The sequence below is a fragment of the Mytilus californianus genome, unplaced genomic scaffold, assembly GCF_021869535.1.
Source record: "Mytilus californianus isolate M0D057914Y unplaced genomic scaffold, xbMytCali1.0.p SCAF_15, whole genome shotgun sequence".
Taxonomy (NCBI): domain Eukaryota; kingdom Metazoa; phylum Mollusca; class Bivalvia; order Mytilida; family Mytilidae; genus Mytilus; species Mytilus californianus.
In genome coordinates, this window is record NW_026262637.1 from 14,748,519 (window position 1) to 14,763,812 (window position 15,294).

General features: G+C 31.8%; 1 protein-coding gene across 1 annotated transcript in view; it reads right to left on the reverse strand.

Moving 5' to 3' along the window:
• Positions 1-15,038, reverse strand: part of LOC127725495 (serine-protein kinase ATM-like) — a 95,937-nt gene extending 80,899 nt beyond the window's left edge. The window contains exons 1-9 of the mRNA XM_052232510.1: positions 14,967-15,038; positions 12,576-12,701; positions 7,966-8,110; positions 6,910-7,074; positions 6,166-6,331; positions 4,589-4,751; positions 3,921-4,025; positions 3,572-3,648; positions 1,504-1,564 (exon numbers count right to left, since the gene is read on the reverse strand). Coding sequence (XP_052088470.1) covers positions 1,504-1,564; positions 3,572-3,648; positions 3,921-4,025; positions 4,589-4,751; positions 6,166-6,331; positions 6,910-7,074; positions 7,966-8,110; positions 12,576-12,701; positions 14,967-15,035 — 1,077 coding nt within the window. The 5' untranslated portion in view covers positions 15,036-15,038. The remainder of the gene's footprint in view (positions 1-1,503; positions 1,565-3,571; positions 3,649-3,920; positions 4,026-4,588; positions 4,752-6,165; positions 6,332-6,909; positions 7,075-7,965; positions 8,111-12,575; positions 12,702-14,966) is intronic.
• Positions 15,039-15,294: the final 256 nt, after the last annotated feature.

The following is a 15,294-nucleotide window of genomic DNA, read 5'->3' on the forward strand; positions in this document are numbered from 1 at the left end:
TATTACGACACTCATTCCAATTAATAATTGATGGGGGACGATATTTAGGTCCTTCACTGAGGAATGATTTTAACTCTCGGTCGCGAATGATGTTAAGGTCTCCTGTTATAACATGGGAAATGGGGCCATAAGTGTATTCGGAATTACTACAATTACATGACGGAGGTGTATTTTCACTGATATTTACATCTTTACAGACTTGGCTATAATTAAACACAAATTTTCGGGTAGATTTCTTGTAAATATAACAAATAAGAGGGAGTTCAGTAATATCAAAATATCTAGGAATTTGTTCTTTAACAGAATGGTCGTTAAAAATACCGGCAATATTTACAAAATCAAAACCTTTATTAACATACTTTATTTTAATAAAATGTTTTTTATGATCTTCAGGGCGATCAATTTTGGGAAACAGTTTAGAATAACAATATGCCATTATAATTTGAATGATTTCATACTTAGGACTGCAATATGAAATTGTGTTGCAATCCTCTAAAATTTTATTTAATTTATTTATAGGTAAAGAACAGAGCTTGGTTAATCGATAATGTCTGCCGTTGTTTTTTGAAATAGAAATTAGGTCAGAAATATTTGTATGGTTGGTCCGAAATTTTCTTTGATTGCGATTTTTTCTACGCCCATGAGAACGGTTTTTACGAACAGTTTTAGAAACTATATCCAAAATGTTAACAGAATCAGTTCTTGATATATTACAAATTCCCATGATATTATCATTAAGACCGAGAGGGTAGACTGTCTGTAATTTTTTAATCCAATTTAATTCAATTATTTTCCGCGATCGTACAAACTTTGAATGAGATTCACCAGGCTGCTTATTTACTACTGTTGAACTGTTAAATATTTAATAGGATGATTGTGCTTTTTAAGATGTTGATAAATGATACTTTTGAATTTATTGGGTCTTTTAAAACGATACAGGTGTTCTTGCGTGCGTTTAGATAAATATCGTCCTGCTTCACCTACGTACTGAATACCGCATCCCGGTTTGTTTCATGTGAGTAAATAAATAAAACTGTTTGTTTTTCAAGTTATATCAGTTTCAAAATTTAAAGAAAATGTGCGACCATTAAACGTAGACCTTAACGTATTGTTGGTGGAAAGACGGGGACATGTAAGTCATTTTTTGGCATGACACTTATCGATAGAAGGGTAACCACGATTTTTATTGTTAAAAATGTTAGCGATGGTAGTATTTTTAGATAAGCGATTTTGAAGATTGAGACGTGTAGATACCCTTTAATGTTCATTTATGAAGTTAATTAAATCAATTGCTCTTTATTAGCAAATAATGAAAACTTCAATGTAATTGATAGTAACTGTAGTCATAGTATTTCTATTTGTGTTGCATTGGTGGTTGATGTCTGTCTGTCTGTCTGTGTTGTACTGTGCTGTATTTTCAGACATTCCTGTTATACCTTTAGTTTTTGTGTATTATTCAGTATCTGTGTACTGGACAATTGTTCAGTTGGAGAAAGCCCTTACCTGGTTACAAACTTCAGCAGCTAAGTCCACATAGTTTGGTGGCAGTGATGCTTCTCTAAATCTGAAACAAAAAATATTACACAAGAATAAAAATCACCATAATGACCTTTAAAAATGAAATTGTATAATGGAATACATTCATTAACAGGTAAAATCAGAAATATGGTCAAAGACAGCATTGAATTCATTCTCCTTTCCATGATATATATATATCCATACATCATACATACTACAGAGCATACCATTCATGAAAAAATAAAACTAAAAAAACTTGTCTGCAGAGCTCACAAAATCATTTCATCTGAAAATCAAGTTACTGGTTCAATAGATACTGATACAAACTGACTAACTAAAATAAATCTAATAGAGAATAAAATATGTGATGTACACAATAGTGTGATGTCATTAAGATACCTTGAATGTTATATTGATTTAAAATCAGTCGTTTCAGAGGTATTGCCTAAAATAAAAATAAGAAGATGTGGTTTGATTGCCAATAAGACAACTCTCGACAAGAGACCAAATGACACAAAAATTAACAACTATAGGTCACCGTACGGCCTTCAACAATGAGCAAAACCCATACTGCATAGTCAGCTATAAAAGGCCCCGAAATGACAAATGTAAAACAATTCAAACGAGAAAACTAACAGCCTAATTTATGTACAAAATAATGAACGAAAAACAAATATGATACACAGAAACAAACGACAACCACTGAATTACAGGCTTCTGACATGGGACAGGCACATACAGAATGTGGCGGGGTTAAACATGCTTGCAGGCGCCCAACCCTCCCCCTAAGCTAGGACAGTGGTGTAACAGTAAAACATAAGAACAAACTATAAAAATCAGTTGAAAAAGGCTTAACTCATCAGATGGATACAAACAGAAATACATATAACAAAAAAACAGAGTAGACATGGCAAGGTACTTATACATCCCCACAACAAAAAGACACTAAGTACAGATCTGAGAGTACTCACAGTTATTGACAGCTAGTTCAAAACCAATAACAACTAATAAAAAAATCATGCATCTAAGACTAAATTTATTATGTTAGCAGATATGGCTAAATCTATGGGTTAAATTTATAATGCTGTCATTAATAAAAAGACAATTTTAACTGGCTAATTATCAATGCAAATGATTGTCTCCCTTGGGAAAAGTTCGAAGTTAGGAACCAACAAATTTTTCATGTAATTTTTTGGCAATTGTGTTTGGGAGCTATTTTCACAATCATGATTATTCATATCAATTACTGAATAAAGAGAGGTATTTCATATATATCATTTATATAGGAATTATTTATGCCAGTGTATTTTTTTTAAAATTTGAGTCCAATGGATTTTGTACTCCAAGTCTAAAGGCTGTATCTATACTACTAAAATAATGAGCTCCAATTTGTTAGCCGGCATGACGTAAAAAAGACGAATCAAAGAATTCAACTTTATATATAACTAATATAGCCTTATAGGACAATGGAGTTGACTAAAAACTACACCATTCCAGGCCCTTTTGTTTTCCACATAATTAATATTACCAATAATTTACAAGTTCCAGGTCAAATCTGATTACGATATCAATAGTATATGCCATATGTAGTTTCTGGTTGTAGTAAGAAAACTAGGACAGGTTCAAACAGAAAGATTTTGAAAGCAGAGAAAACTGTGCACCTTATAATCAGCATGACTTTATCAGTTGACAATATGAATATTAAAAATACAGGCTAGAAATAAGGTGTAGGTACTTCAATGCCGTCACAGACCCACAATGTCGCGGGTGTGTTCTAGTTTAGATTTAAAAAAAAGGTCAACAGGACAATATTCTCAGATTGTTTGTTATTACTTCATATATGACTAACAAACTGAAAATAGGATATTTACCAAGAAATCTGAAAAAAACATACCATTTTCACCTTTGTATCTACATGTTTTACTTCTAGTTAGAGCAAACACATTGAATGGAACAGAAGAAGTGAAGAAAAACAAATTTATTAGGATTAATAGACATAATAAAATACAGAGATCTAACATATGTTTTCTTTATTTTATACTATTAAACATACCCTCCTGAAAATCTTTTTCTACCACCCAGTTGCTGAAAATCTCCATACATGACTTCATATAATTTTCTCAGATGACTCTGGAAGTCAAATTATAATATAAGACATTTACAATCTAAATTAAATGTCAAACAACTGTAACTTTACTGCAATATAATGTACAATATATTATTATTAAAATCCACACAAAAAAGTTCAATTTATTTTCAAAAAGGAAAATACAAATTAATGATTGTTGCTGGTTTACAATACTTTTTTACCAAATTCATCTACTTGCTATTTTTAATAATTCTACCCTATGTGAAATATCAATTGAAAAAAATACAAAATCAAACATCAAGATGTCCCTTACCATCCAAACATCCCAATCTACTGCAAAAGCACCAACTGCATCTCTCTTACACCCACCAGGATGATGGGCATGCATCTGTATACTTAAAAACTCTATCAATTCATTCTGTCAACAATAAATAAATAAACATTAAATTACCATCATCCTAAGGAATTAAATAGAAAAAATATCTTCAACAAAGTAAGAAATAAAATACAGAAACACCATGGATGCACAAACCAATGTACGATCCTTATGCATTTGGAGTAAATACTTTATGTAGTTAAAATTGTTCATTAAATTTCTTTGCACTGAATATAATGGTGTAATTAGTATTGCATAAGATTTACATCTACATAGTAGTTTTAACATTATACTATAGGTTTAACAGCAAAGTATAGGTTTAACCACATAGTATAGGTTTAACCACATAGTATAGGTTTAACAACATAGTATAGGTTTAACCACATAGTATAGGTTTAACCACATAGGTTTAACAACATAGTATAGGTTTAACCACATAGTATAGGTTTAACGTAACCACATAGTATAGGTTTAACCACATAGGTTGAACAACATAGTATAGGTTTAACCACATAGTATAGGTTTAACCACATAGGTTTAACAATATATGCACTTTTCTGAAACAACATCCTTTGTCTAAACTACTTTTTAGAATTTTACTTTACCTTCAGTAAAGGTGTAGGTCTGTTGTCCCAAAGAAACAACATGTTTACAAAGACTGTTTCACCAAGTTTACATATTTGTGTTCTGGAGTTAGTGGCTATGTGTTTAATAAAGATGTTTAAGGCACATAGCAAATTCTCTATCACAACCAATGTTTTCTCTTGTCTGAAAAAATGAAAAATAAAATTCATCATAAATATTTAACTCTAAAAAAATGACATTAGTAGAACAACATTAGTTATTCATACTTTCAAAGGGATTGGTAGGGGAGTGGTCTAAGTAGTTCATCTACTGTATCATTAGCCTGTTAAGACTGAGGTTGTGAGTTCAAATCCCGCATGTTACAGGTGCTTTCAACTCCAATCTTAATTGACACGGATTGTCAGTTTTCCAGTCCAAAGTAGCAGTTCTCTCCAGTTACTCAGGCTTCCTCAACTAATAAAAACTGGCTTTAAACAACAACAACAACAATCAATCAATCAATCAATCAATCAATCATTCTTTAAAGACAGATTGATACCAATAATTTAATTTTTTTTAATTTATTTTATTTTCCCATTTATTCAGACCACATATATCAAAAGTCAATCTTAAAAATATAAGCTAACCATACTTTGGAGTAATGTTTTAAATTAATCGAAAATGGGAAAGCCTTTCTTCAGTGAATTGAGGGGAAGAGATTGATCAGGTTAAAAACTTTCAGGAAATAAAAGAAAAATGGAGTTATCTGTTAATATCTGCTCTTAATATTTTCCCAAAAAAATCAAAACCTGTTTGATTTGCATTATATCCAGTTGAATTACCTCTACCAAATTTTACAAATATCTGAACTACTCCAATTGCCAAAATACAGATTTGTTTAAATCATTTTTTTCGTTAATGATATTCTATCATCCAATAATAGTGTATTAAACATGTTTTTCTAAACAAGACCAGGATGTTGTAAATAGGTACTTACCAGAATTTACTTATTTGTAGCTCACAATCCATTCTATTAATTTGTGGATTTAATAAATAATGGCTTATTGAAAACAGCACTGTTCAGATATATCTGTATGGACTTGTCCCAAGTCAGGAGTCTGTAATTATGTGGTTGTTGTTTGTTGCTGTATATCATATTTGTTTGTCATTTGTCATTTTGTACATAAATCAGGTCGTGGCTTTTCTTGTTTAAATTGTTTTACATTTTGTTATTTCAGGGCCTTTTTTTAGCTTGCGTGGAAGTTCATGTTTTGCTTATTGTTGAAGGCTGTAGTGTGACCTATAGTTGATAACATCATGTCATTCGGTCTCTGGTGGAGAGTTGTCTCATTGGCAATTATTCTACATCATCTTATTTTATATTGTAATGTATTGTCTTTAATTCAAATAAATTGTAAAATTATTTCCAGAGTGAATCAGAGACTTCAAAGTGTGCAATTCTACATGCTGAATGCAGAAATTGCATTTGTCTTGATTAACCAAGTCGTCTATTTTCATCAACTCTATATCTCGTTAATATAGTGAATATGAATCAAAGGAGAAATGAGACAGTAACACAATGAATTTAGAAAAAAATCACCTTCTCTCCAAATTTTACCTGATATTTTTGAAAACTTCAGTGAAAAAGTTCAACAATCGTTTTGGTCTTAAATCACACTGAACTGTGGCACCTGAGATTAAGGTGGAGATAACTCTTGACAACAGTGTTTTATCTATACCATACTCTTGACTTGTATACATCTTCACATATATACCTATTAGGTCTGAAATGCAGAAATACAAATTATTAACATATGGTTTCAAGGTTATTTTCTATATAGAAGAATGACCTTAACCTCAACACATTAAACATATATTTAAAATGTGCAGACAACACAATCACTTGAACTCACATTTTTTTACAAAATAGTGTTGTTTCTTTTAGTAAAAGTAAATTCCAATTCAACAATAAATACATATACTTACTGGTATATTTAATAGCTAAATTATATGGGTTTATCGGGAAATAACCATTAGTCAATAAAAAGAAAACAATATGTGATCATTCAAAGACTTATCTAATAATTTTAAAAATATCAAAAAGTACTACTAAAGTTAATGTTAGAGGCAATCTTGATTTATATAAGATATGAGCTGAAAACCTGCCAGTAACGGCTGAATGAAAAGCATTGTTTCTCTAAAGTACTGTGGTTATTATCACTTTATAAGTCTTGTAAATCTATCCCTCATCCTATAGATGGCTGAGAACTAGTGCAAAAAAAAATATTCTACACTCATTTGTTCAATGATTCCTTTTAAAAAGCCATGCATTCAAGAAGGTAGCATGAAGCACATAACTTACTATGCCAAGTCGTTGGTGATATTTCTGTCCAATATTTCCTAACACTAAGAACATTTTTGAGCAAAACATTACTGTAATCTAAGCCATATGCATGACACATGTATTCATCTTGTAAGATTTCATCTATGTGGTTCAACAATGATGAACATTTTAATCTAGGTCCACCTGAAATTAGAAGGACTCATATTCTAACATCTTTGACAATTTTAAGTTTTCATGATTTCAAAATCAATAATTATATTAACACATTTACTAATATTTCACAAACTCATTAAAATGTTCTAGTAAGAAATTGCATTTGATGTCATGCAATGAATACCCTCGCTCATAATTCCATTCTCAGTTGGTATAATAAAGAAAAATTGAAAGTATTTACAACCATAAGGATCTGAAAATCACTTTTGAAGTAGATGTGTACAACTGATCATCACAGAGTTCCAAGCAAAATATCAAACCTGTCCTTGACACAGAGGCTGTATTATTTGTAAGATGAATTGACAATGTGATTGCAGTTTACCATCAACTCTGGATAGGAGTCATAATAAATACCTTTGGTGCCTTTAGAATGACAGAACTCATTCAATAAGTACAATGAGGTCAAAGATAAAAATCACATTATTTCCATAATATATTTGCTAATAGTGCATACGATGCATAATTCTCAATTAGATATATATATAATTCAGTCTGTTTGACATAAAAAAAAATCAAGTCAATTAATTCAGCCTTCACGGTTAACTTTTAAGTCCACAAGCCTAAAGCTCAATTTTTCAAAATTTTAGTTGGATTCTGTTGGCTTGTAGAGAAGAATTTTACAAGTCAGAAAGCAATTTTACAAGCCAATGTCGTAGGACTTGTGGTTAAGCGTGAAGACTAAGTCATATAAAGTTGTGTGAATTATCTGACAGAGACACATAATCATTGATTTAACTTACCTCTAACTTTTCCTTTGATCAAAGAAGATAGATTCTAGTTTGACCTAACTTCATGCACTATGTCTGTCAGTTATGCCCATACTATAGATACATTTGTTTGATATGTATTAAATTTGCTTACGCTTATCAGCTTGTCTGATGACAAATTTCACCAGATCACTGACTTCCTTTTTAGCTTTTTCCTTCCTGGTTAAGGTTGCAGCTGAAGGCTGTTCTTTACCTTGCTGTAAATGTTGTGTCTCTATCAGAACATACTTCGCAACAGACTGAAATCACAAAATCAATCACAGGGATGACAAAATATTTCTCAATTCATATCTAAGTAGGATCTACTTAACCTTCAGGAGCACCTGAGATCACCCCCAGTTTTTTGGGGTTTGTGTTGCTCAGTCTTTAATTTCTATGCTGCATTTTGTGTACTGTTGTTTGTCTTTTGGCCTTTTTCTTTTTTGAAATGGCATTGTCAGTTTATTTTCAATGTATGAGTTTGAATGTCCCTTTGGTATCTTTTGCCTCTCTTATATCATATGGATGAAAAATTGTAGTGCCAGAACATACTTACTAATAGACAATAATAACAGATTCCTTCATAGGATAAAACATTTTACACATTTTAAAGAATACACTTTCAATCCATAGGTTTTGATAAGTATTGAATATCAAAATGCACTTCACTTTCTTAATTTCCAAAAATCTAGGAAAACAATAAAATATAATAGCAGTAGTAATATTTTAAAGCTAACATACATTTTACAAACATAAAATTAATGCTGAGTTATCTTATAAATCTTAAAGCTCATACTTTAGCTATATGTATCAATCAACCAGTATTATTAGAAAACTAAAATCTGTAAATTTTAGAATCTATGAACATGTAACTTTTGCTCAAACCATAAAAATATATACCCATGAATAAAAGTACTTTGACAGTATCATGATTATTATAAATGTAAAGTAAATAACTAAGACAACAAAGTATATCCAGAACATATCATATCATGTATTCCTACATATCAAATGTTGATAATGCCATTATTTTCTTGGATGTTAAGCAAACAAAAATCACATGAATCAACCATACATGGTTTTTCTTTGCATCTTTTAAAACAAACAGATTATGTATTTAGTAGAAAGTAAAATATCAAAATTACCGAACTCCTAGGAAAATTCAAAACGGAAAGTCCTTTATCAAATGGCAAAATCAAAAGCTCAAACACATCAAACGAATGGAAAACAACTGTCATATTCCTGACTTGGTACAGGCATTTCCTTATGTAGAAAATGGTGGATTAAACCTGGTATTATAGCTAGCTAAACCTCTCACTTGTATGACAGTCGCATAGAAATCCATTATATTGACAACAATGTGTGAGCAAAACAAACAGACATTATAGGTAAATGTCAACAAGAGTGCACACGCTGAAATGTCTCATCTTCTTTACTAATCATTGATATTACTTTGATAGTCCTAAATATAAAGCTTTATTACAACTGTCACATAAACTAAACATTAACCAAGAAAACTAAACATTGACCAATGAACCATGAAAATGAGGTCAAGGTCAGATGAACCATGCCAGGCAGGCATGTACAGCTAACAATTCTTCCATACAACAAATATAGTTGACCTATTGCTTATAGTTTAAGAAAAACAGACCAAAACACAAAAACTTAACACTGAGCAATGAACTGTGAAAATGAGGTCAAGGTCAAATAAAACCTGCGTGACTGACATATAGATCATAAAATATTTCCAAACACCAAATATAGTTGAACTATTGCATAAAGTATTAGAAAAAAAGACCAAAACTCAAAATCTTAACTTTGACCACTGAACCATGAAAATGAGGTCAAGGTCAAAAGAAACCTGCCAGCTAGACATGTACAACTTACAATCATTCCATACACCAAATATAGTAGACCTATTGCATACAGTATAAGAACAAGAGTGCACACACTGAAATGTCTCGCCTTCTTTACTAATCATTGATATTATGTTGATAGTCCTAAATATAAAGCTTTATTACAACTGTCACATAAACTTAACATTAACCAAGTAAACTAAACATTGACCAATGAACCATGAAAATGAGGTCAAGGTCAGATGAACCATCCTAGGCAGGCATGTACAGCTAACAATTCTTCCATACAACAAATATAGTTGACCTATTGCTTAAAGTTTAAGAAAAACAGACCAAAACACAAAAACTTAACACTGAGCAATGAACCTTGAAAATGAGGTCAAGCTAAAAAAAAACCTGCGTGACTGACAAATAGATCATAAAATATTTCCATACACCAAATATAGTTGAACTATTGCATATAGTATTAGAAAAAAAGACCAAAACTCAAAAACTTAACTTTGACCACTGAACCATGAAATTGAGGTCAAGGTCAGATGACACCTGCCAGCTAGACATGTACACCTTACAATCATTCCATACACCAAATATAGTAGACCTATTGCATACAGTATAAGAAAAACAGACCAAAACACAAAAACTTAACTATAACCACTGAACCATGAAAATGAGGTCAAGGTCAGATGACACTTGCCAGTTGGACATGTACACCTTACAGTCCTTCCATACACCGAATATACTAGACCTATTGCTTATAGTATCTGAGATATGGACTTGACCACCAAAACTTAAACCTTGTTCACTGATCCATGAAATGAGGTCGAAGTCAAGTGAAAACTGTCTGACGGGCATGAGGACCTTGCAAGGTACGCACATACCAAATATAGTTATCCTATTACTTATAATAAGAGAGAATTTAACATTACAAAAAATCTGAACTTTTTTTTCAAGTAGTCACTGAACCATGAAAATGAGGTCAAGGACATTGGACATGTGACTGATGGAAACTTCGTAACATGAGGCATCCATATACAAAGTATGAAGCATCCAGACCATCCATCTTCTAAAATATAAAGCTTTTAAGAAGTTAGCTAACGCCGCCGGAGGATCACTCTCCCTATGTCGAGCTTTCTGCGACAAAAGTTGCAGGCTCGACAAAAACAGACCAAAACACAAAAACTTAACTTTAACCACTGAGCCATGAAAATGAGGTCAAGGTCAGATGACACCTGCCAGTTGGACATGTACATCTTACAGTCCTTCCATACACCGAATATACTTGACCTATTGCTTATAGTATCTGAGATACGGATTTGACCACCAAAACTTAACCTTGTTCACTGATCCATTAAATGAGGTCGAGGTCAAGTGAAAACTGTCTGACGGGCATGAGGACCTTGCAAGGTACTCACATACCAAATATAGTTATCCTACAACTTATAAAAAGAGAGAATTTAACACACATTACAAGAAATGTTAACTTTTTTTTCAAGTAGTCACTGAACCATGAAAATGAGATCAAGGACATTGGACATGTGACTGACGGAAACTTCGTAACATGAGGCATCCATATACAAAGTATGAAGCATCCAGGTCTTCCACCTTCTAAAATATAAAGCTTTTAAGAAGTTAGCTAACGCCGCCGTAGCCACCGCCGCCGCCACCTGATCACTATCCCTATGTCGAGCTATCTTCAACAAAAGTCGCAGGCTCAACAAAAATTGGGATACAGCAGTCAACATTGTGTTACAATCTTAATCACTATAAAAACAAATAACTATTTCAACAAAGAAAAACAAAATGGCATATATACACTCTATAGACAAAGTACATAAGCAAAAATGAAAGACAAGAATACAAAAGATGACCATAGCACAATAACACAATGACGGGATGTATAAATACCGAGCCATGCCAAAAGTATATTTACCAAAAATGGACTAAACAGTAAAGTTTAAAAATATACAAAGACAAATAAAACGACCACTATAACACGTAATTAAGATGATAAACAACGTCAGTACCTAGAATCTATATTTCTAGACAATCATGTATTATTTGTGAAGTTGATACAGAATATTTATCAACAAGGTCTTGGTATCTTCCGATGAATTTTTTAGAAAAAGGACGAGACGTTCTTTGATATAACCCTGGTTCATCAACTTGATTGATTTTGGTTGACCAATTATAATGGATCATCAGTTGTCATTATTAAGGTAGCTGGGGTGTCTTCCTCCATCTTCAATTTTAAAGTAGCAGATAACAATTGGTCTAGATCTTTAATGAAATGTGCAAATTTTGAGAGTAGTATGTAATTCATGTGTAAGATTTTCCATGTTAACATAGAAAATTACGGCTGTTTTTTCTAAAAAACACATTATTTTTGTTTGATTCATTTTTTTTCAACTTTGCCACATAAGGGGAGATAACTCAGATAAAGTAATTTTTTTAATAGAAAGTGTTGTGAATTTACCTAATTTAATATGTAGCAAGAAAACAAGTCTGGTGACCCCATTTTTTCTTTTTCTTATCTGAAAGCATGTTATAAGAGCTATCTTCTCACATTTTATCTTAAAATTCTATGGTGTAGTTTTCTTTTTATCACACAAAATTGGATTTTCCATGCATAATCTATACAAAATCTGACAATTTTGCACAACCTGTGGCGTGTAAAAAAGTCCGGTGACCCATACTTTTTATTATATTTTGGAAAAAAGCATGATTAAAACTACATTTTGACAAATTATCAAAAAATTCTATGGACTTTAATTAAGACCCCTATCCACCTTAACAACTAAACAACTTAAACTTGCCCAATAATGTAAACACTAAAAAATTCCCCTCCTTTAGATCTCATTGATTTACTTACTTTGAAAACATAATCCCAAGTTAACTGTTCATCAGAACTTCCAGCATTCTTACTGTCTGTATGTCTATCCAACGCTTTGATAACAGTACTCTTACAAAGTAACTGACGAAATTTCTCTGCACTTTTCTGAAATAATGACACCAAGTAAAAGCAGATAAAGCTAATGCCCCTGCTCTATAAATGAATATACTTCCGCAAACATTGGATTTAACAAACAGTGATGTTGCAGTACAATTTGAAATGGTTGTGACTGTACGAGGCATTTGATACCCCTTCCATAGTAATGAATTAATCCAGAATATAGGAAATTAATTGGTGTTGTTGATCCTTTCATACTTATCAAATTCTAATGAATTAACAAACTCATGTGTGCCAGGTCAGGAACCTCTAGTCTTTGTTAGTTTTGTGTGGTTTTTTTTTCATTCATATGTTTCAGAGTTTAGTATGGCATCCATTTCGGTGAAATCATATACATTATTGTTTAGTGGCCAGCTGAAGCCTGCCTTGGGGTGCAGGATTTTCTTGCTGCATTGAAGACCCATTGGTAACCTTGGGCTGTTTTCTGCTCTTTAAAAAAAATGTGAATGTAAATAATATAAAAATGTGCATGTTAAGTACAATATCCAGTTAACAACTGTTCATGGTCAATGAGGGACTGATGTTATGAATTCTATTTATCAGATTAAAAGTCATCATAAATGCATTTTAAACCACTGAGTAATGACAAAGGTAAACAATTGGACTTTTTGTCATAGACATGACAGGTTCATAAAAGTGACAAAGTTCAACATCCTGTCACTTACGGAGATTTAAAGAAAAAAATAGGGACAATATGCACACCCATAGCATATGTTATAACAGACTGCATAATATAAAGTTTCTTGCTTGAAAACTGTTGGAGTAAGCTAGCAAACTGGCCAACTTTCAGTTTCACGATTGATTAGGGATTTCCTCCATGAAAGGTATTGACCTGAATTTTTATATTCTTTATTATGTAAACTGAATATCTCTAAATAGGCATTACAATGATTTAAAAGGGTAATTTAATAAGCACATACATATTCATTCAAACTATAGCGTATTATATTAAAAACACTTATGACAGTATCAGAGGAGGATAAGGTCCTCCTGCGCTGAAAATCCCCCATGGAGATATTGAAAAGTTGGCAGGTATGAGCTAGACAAACATTATGCCCAATGCATAATTTTACAGAAAGCAGACAAAGTTCAACATTCTGTCATTTGTGAAAAATTTGAAGAAAATCAAAATCTTCACATTGTGCACACCTGTTTTATAAGTACTAACAGCCTGCATAATGTAAGGGTTCTAGCATGAAAACTGTTGGTGAAAACTGTAGGAGGATTTAGCTGGACAAACCATGCATGTACCCTGCATGTATAATTTCCCCCCAAAATGAAAGTTCAACATCAGGTCATTTGTGAGGAAGTTAAAGGAAATAGAAATCCTGATAACATGCACACCTTTCGTATACATGTACTAACACCCTGAATAATATAAGAGCTTGAAAACAGAAGGAGGAGTTAAGTGGATAAATCATGTGTTCACCCTACATGGGACTTACAGTGGAAAACAATATTTACCCCCAGCATTTTGTTTCATGGCATTAAAATTAATTGATTGGTGTAAAATCAGCATGTGTTAAGTGCAGCATGTCTGTACAGTCAGTGTATTCTGGTCTATTCCATAAAAGAATCCTTGTTTATGTAACTATCATTCAAGTAAGAGGTGTGGTGCCTTAAACCTCAACTTAACCATCAGTTTCCAGGGAATTGGGATATCTCACTTTTGAAATTACTTATTGCTAACCAAATGAAACTTTACCACAGAGTCCTATTGAAATTTTTTTTTTTGTGTTTGACAAATAAAAACTGGAAAATGATGATGTTTAAATTAAGGCCTTCTTAAATGTATTCTGTAACTAAAAAAAATAAAAAATGCAAATTTCAATAGGAACAATGGTAAAATAAAATTGTAAGAAAACAACTTTTTATGATTTAATCAGTGTTTATATTGAACAGATTGAAAAAAATATTATTTATACTGAAAAAATACAACAGCAAATATAGTTTTATGAGTAAAAACATGTATTCTCATCTTTTAGAAGATAAGTTTTTTACTCTGGTAAATTAATCAATGAGTGATGGATTTCTCTTAGAAGAAATTTAAAGGTCCCAGTGAATAAACTACACAGAGAACAATAGCTATTGTATTAATTCAATGGGACAATAGAACTGACAAAAGTTTAAATAGATTGACCAATAGGAGAAGACTCTGGAAAAGTTTCATTTGGTTCGCAATAAAGGGTTCAGTAAATTAAAAAAAGAATGTTTGACAAACATAATATAGTTGTTGTATAAAAAGATACAAACCTTTCTTTCTGTTACTTTATCTAACAACAATCCACGACAGCAGGAAATCACATCTGATAAGCTATCCATTTGTTCATGTTAATGAAATGCCAATCTAAATTGAAACAAATAGTTAAGATTAAATATTGTTTTATAATTGAAGAACACTCAGTGAGCAAGCTCCATATATATATAAATAAAGAGTAAGAGCTTAAAGATAGTCCCAAAGCAAAGAAATACAAATAAAACTTATAAATTTTTACGAGGGACAAATTAATACGGCCATCAATTCTGATGTCTGCTCTCTCTCAGCATTGGAATCCTGAATAAATAATCAATAGCAGAAAAT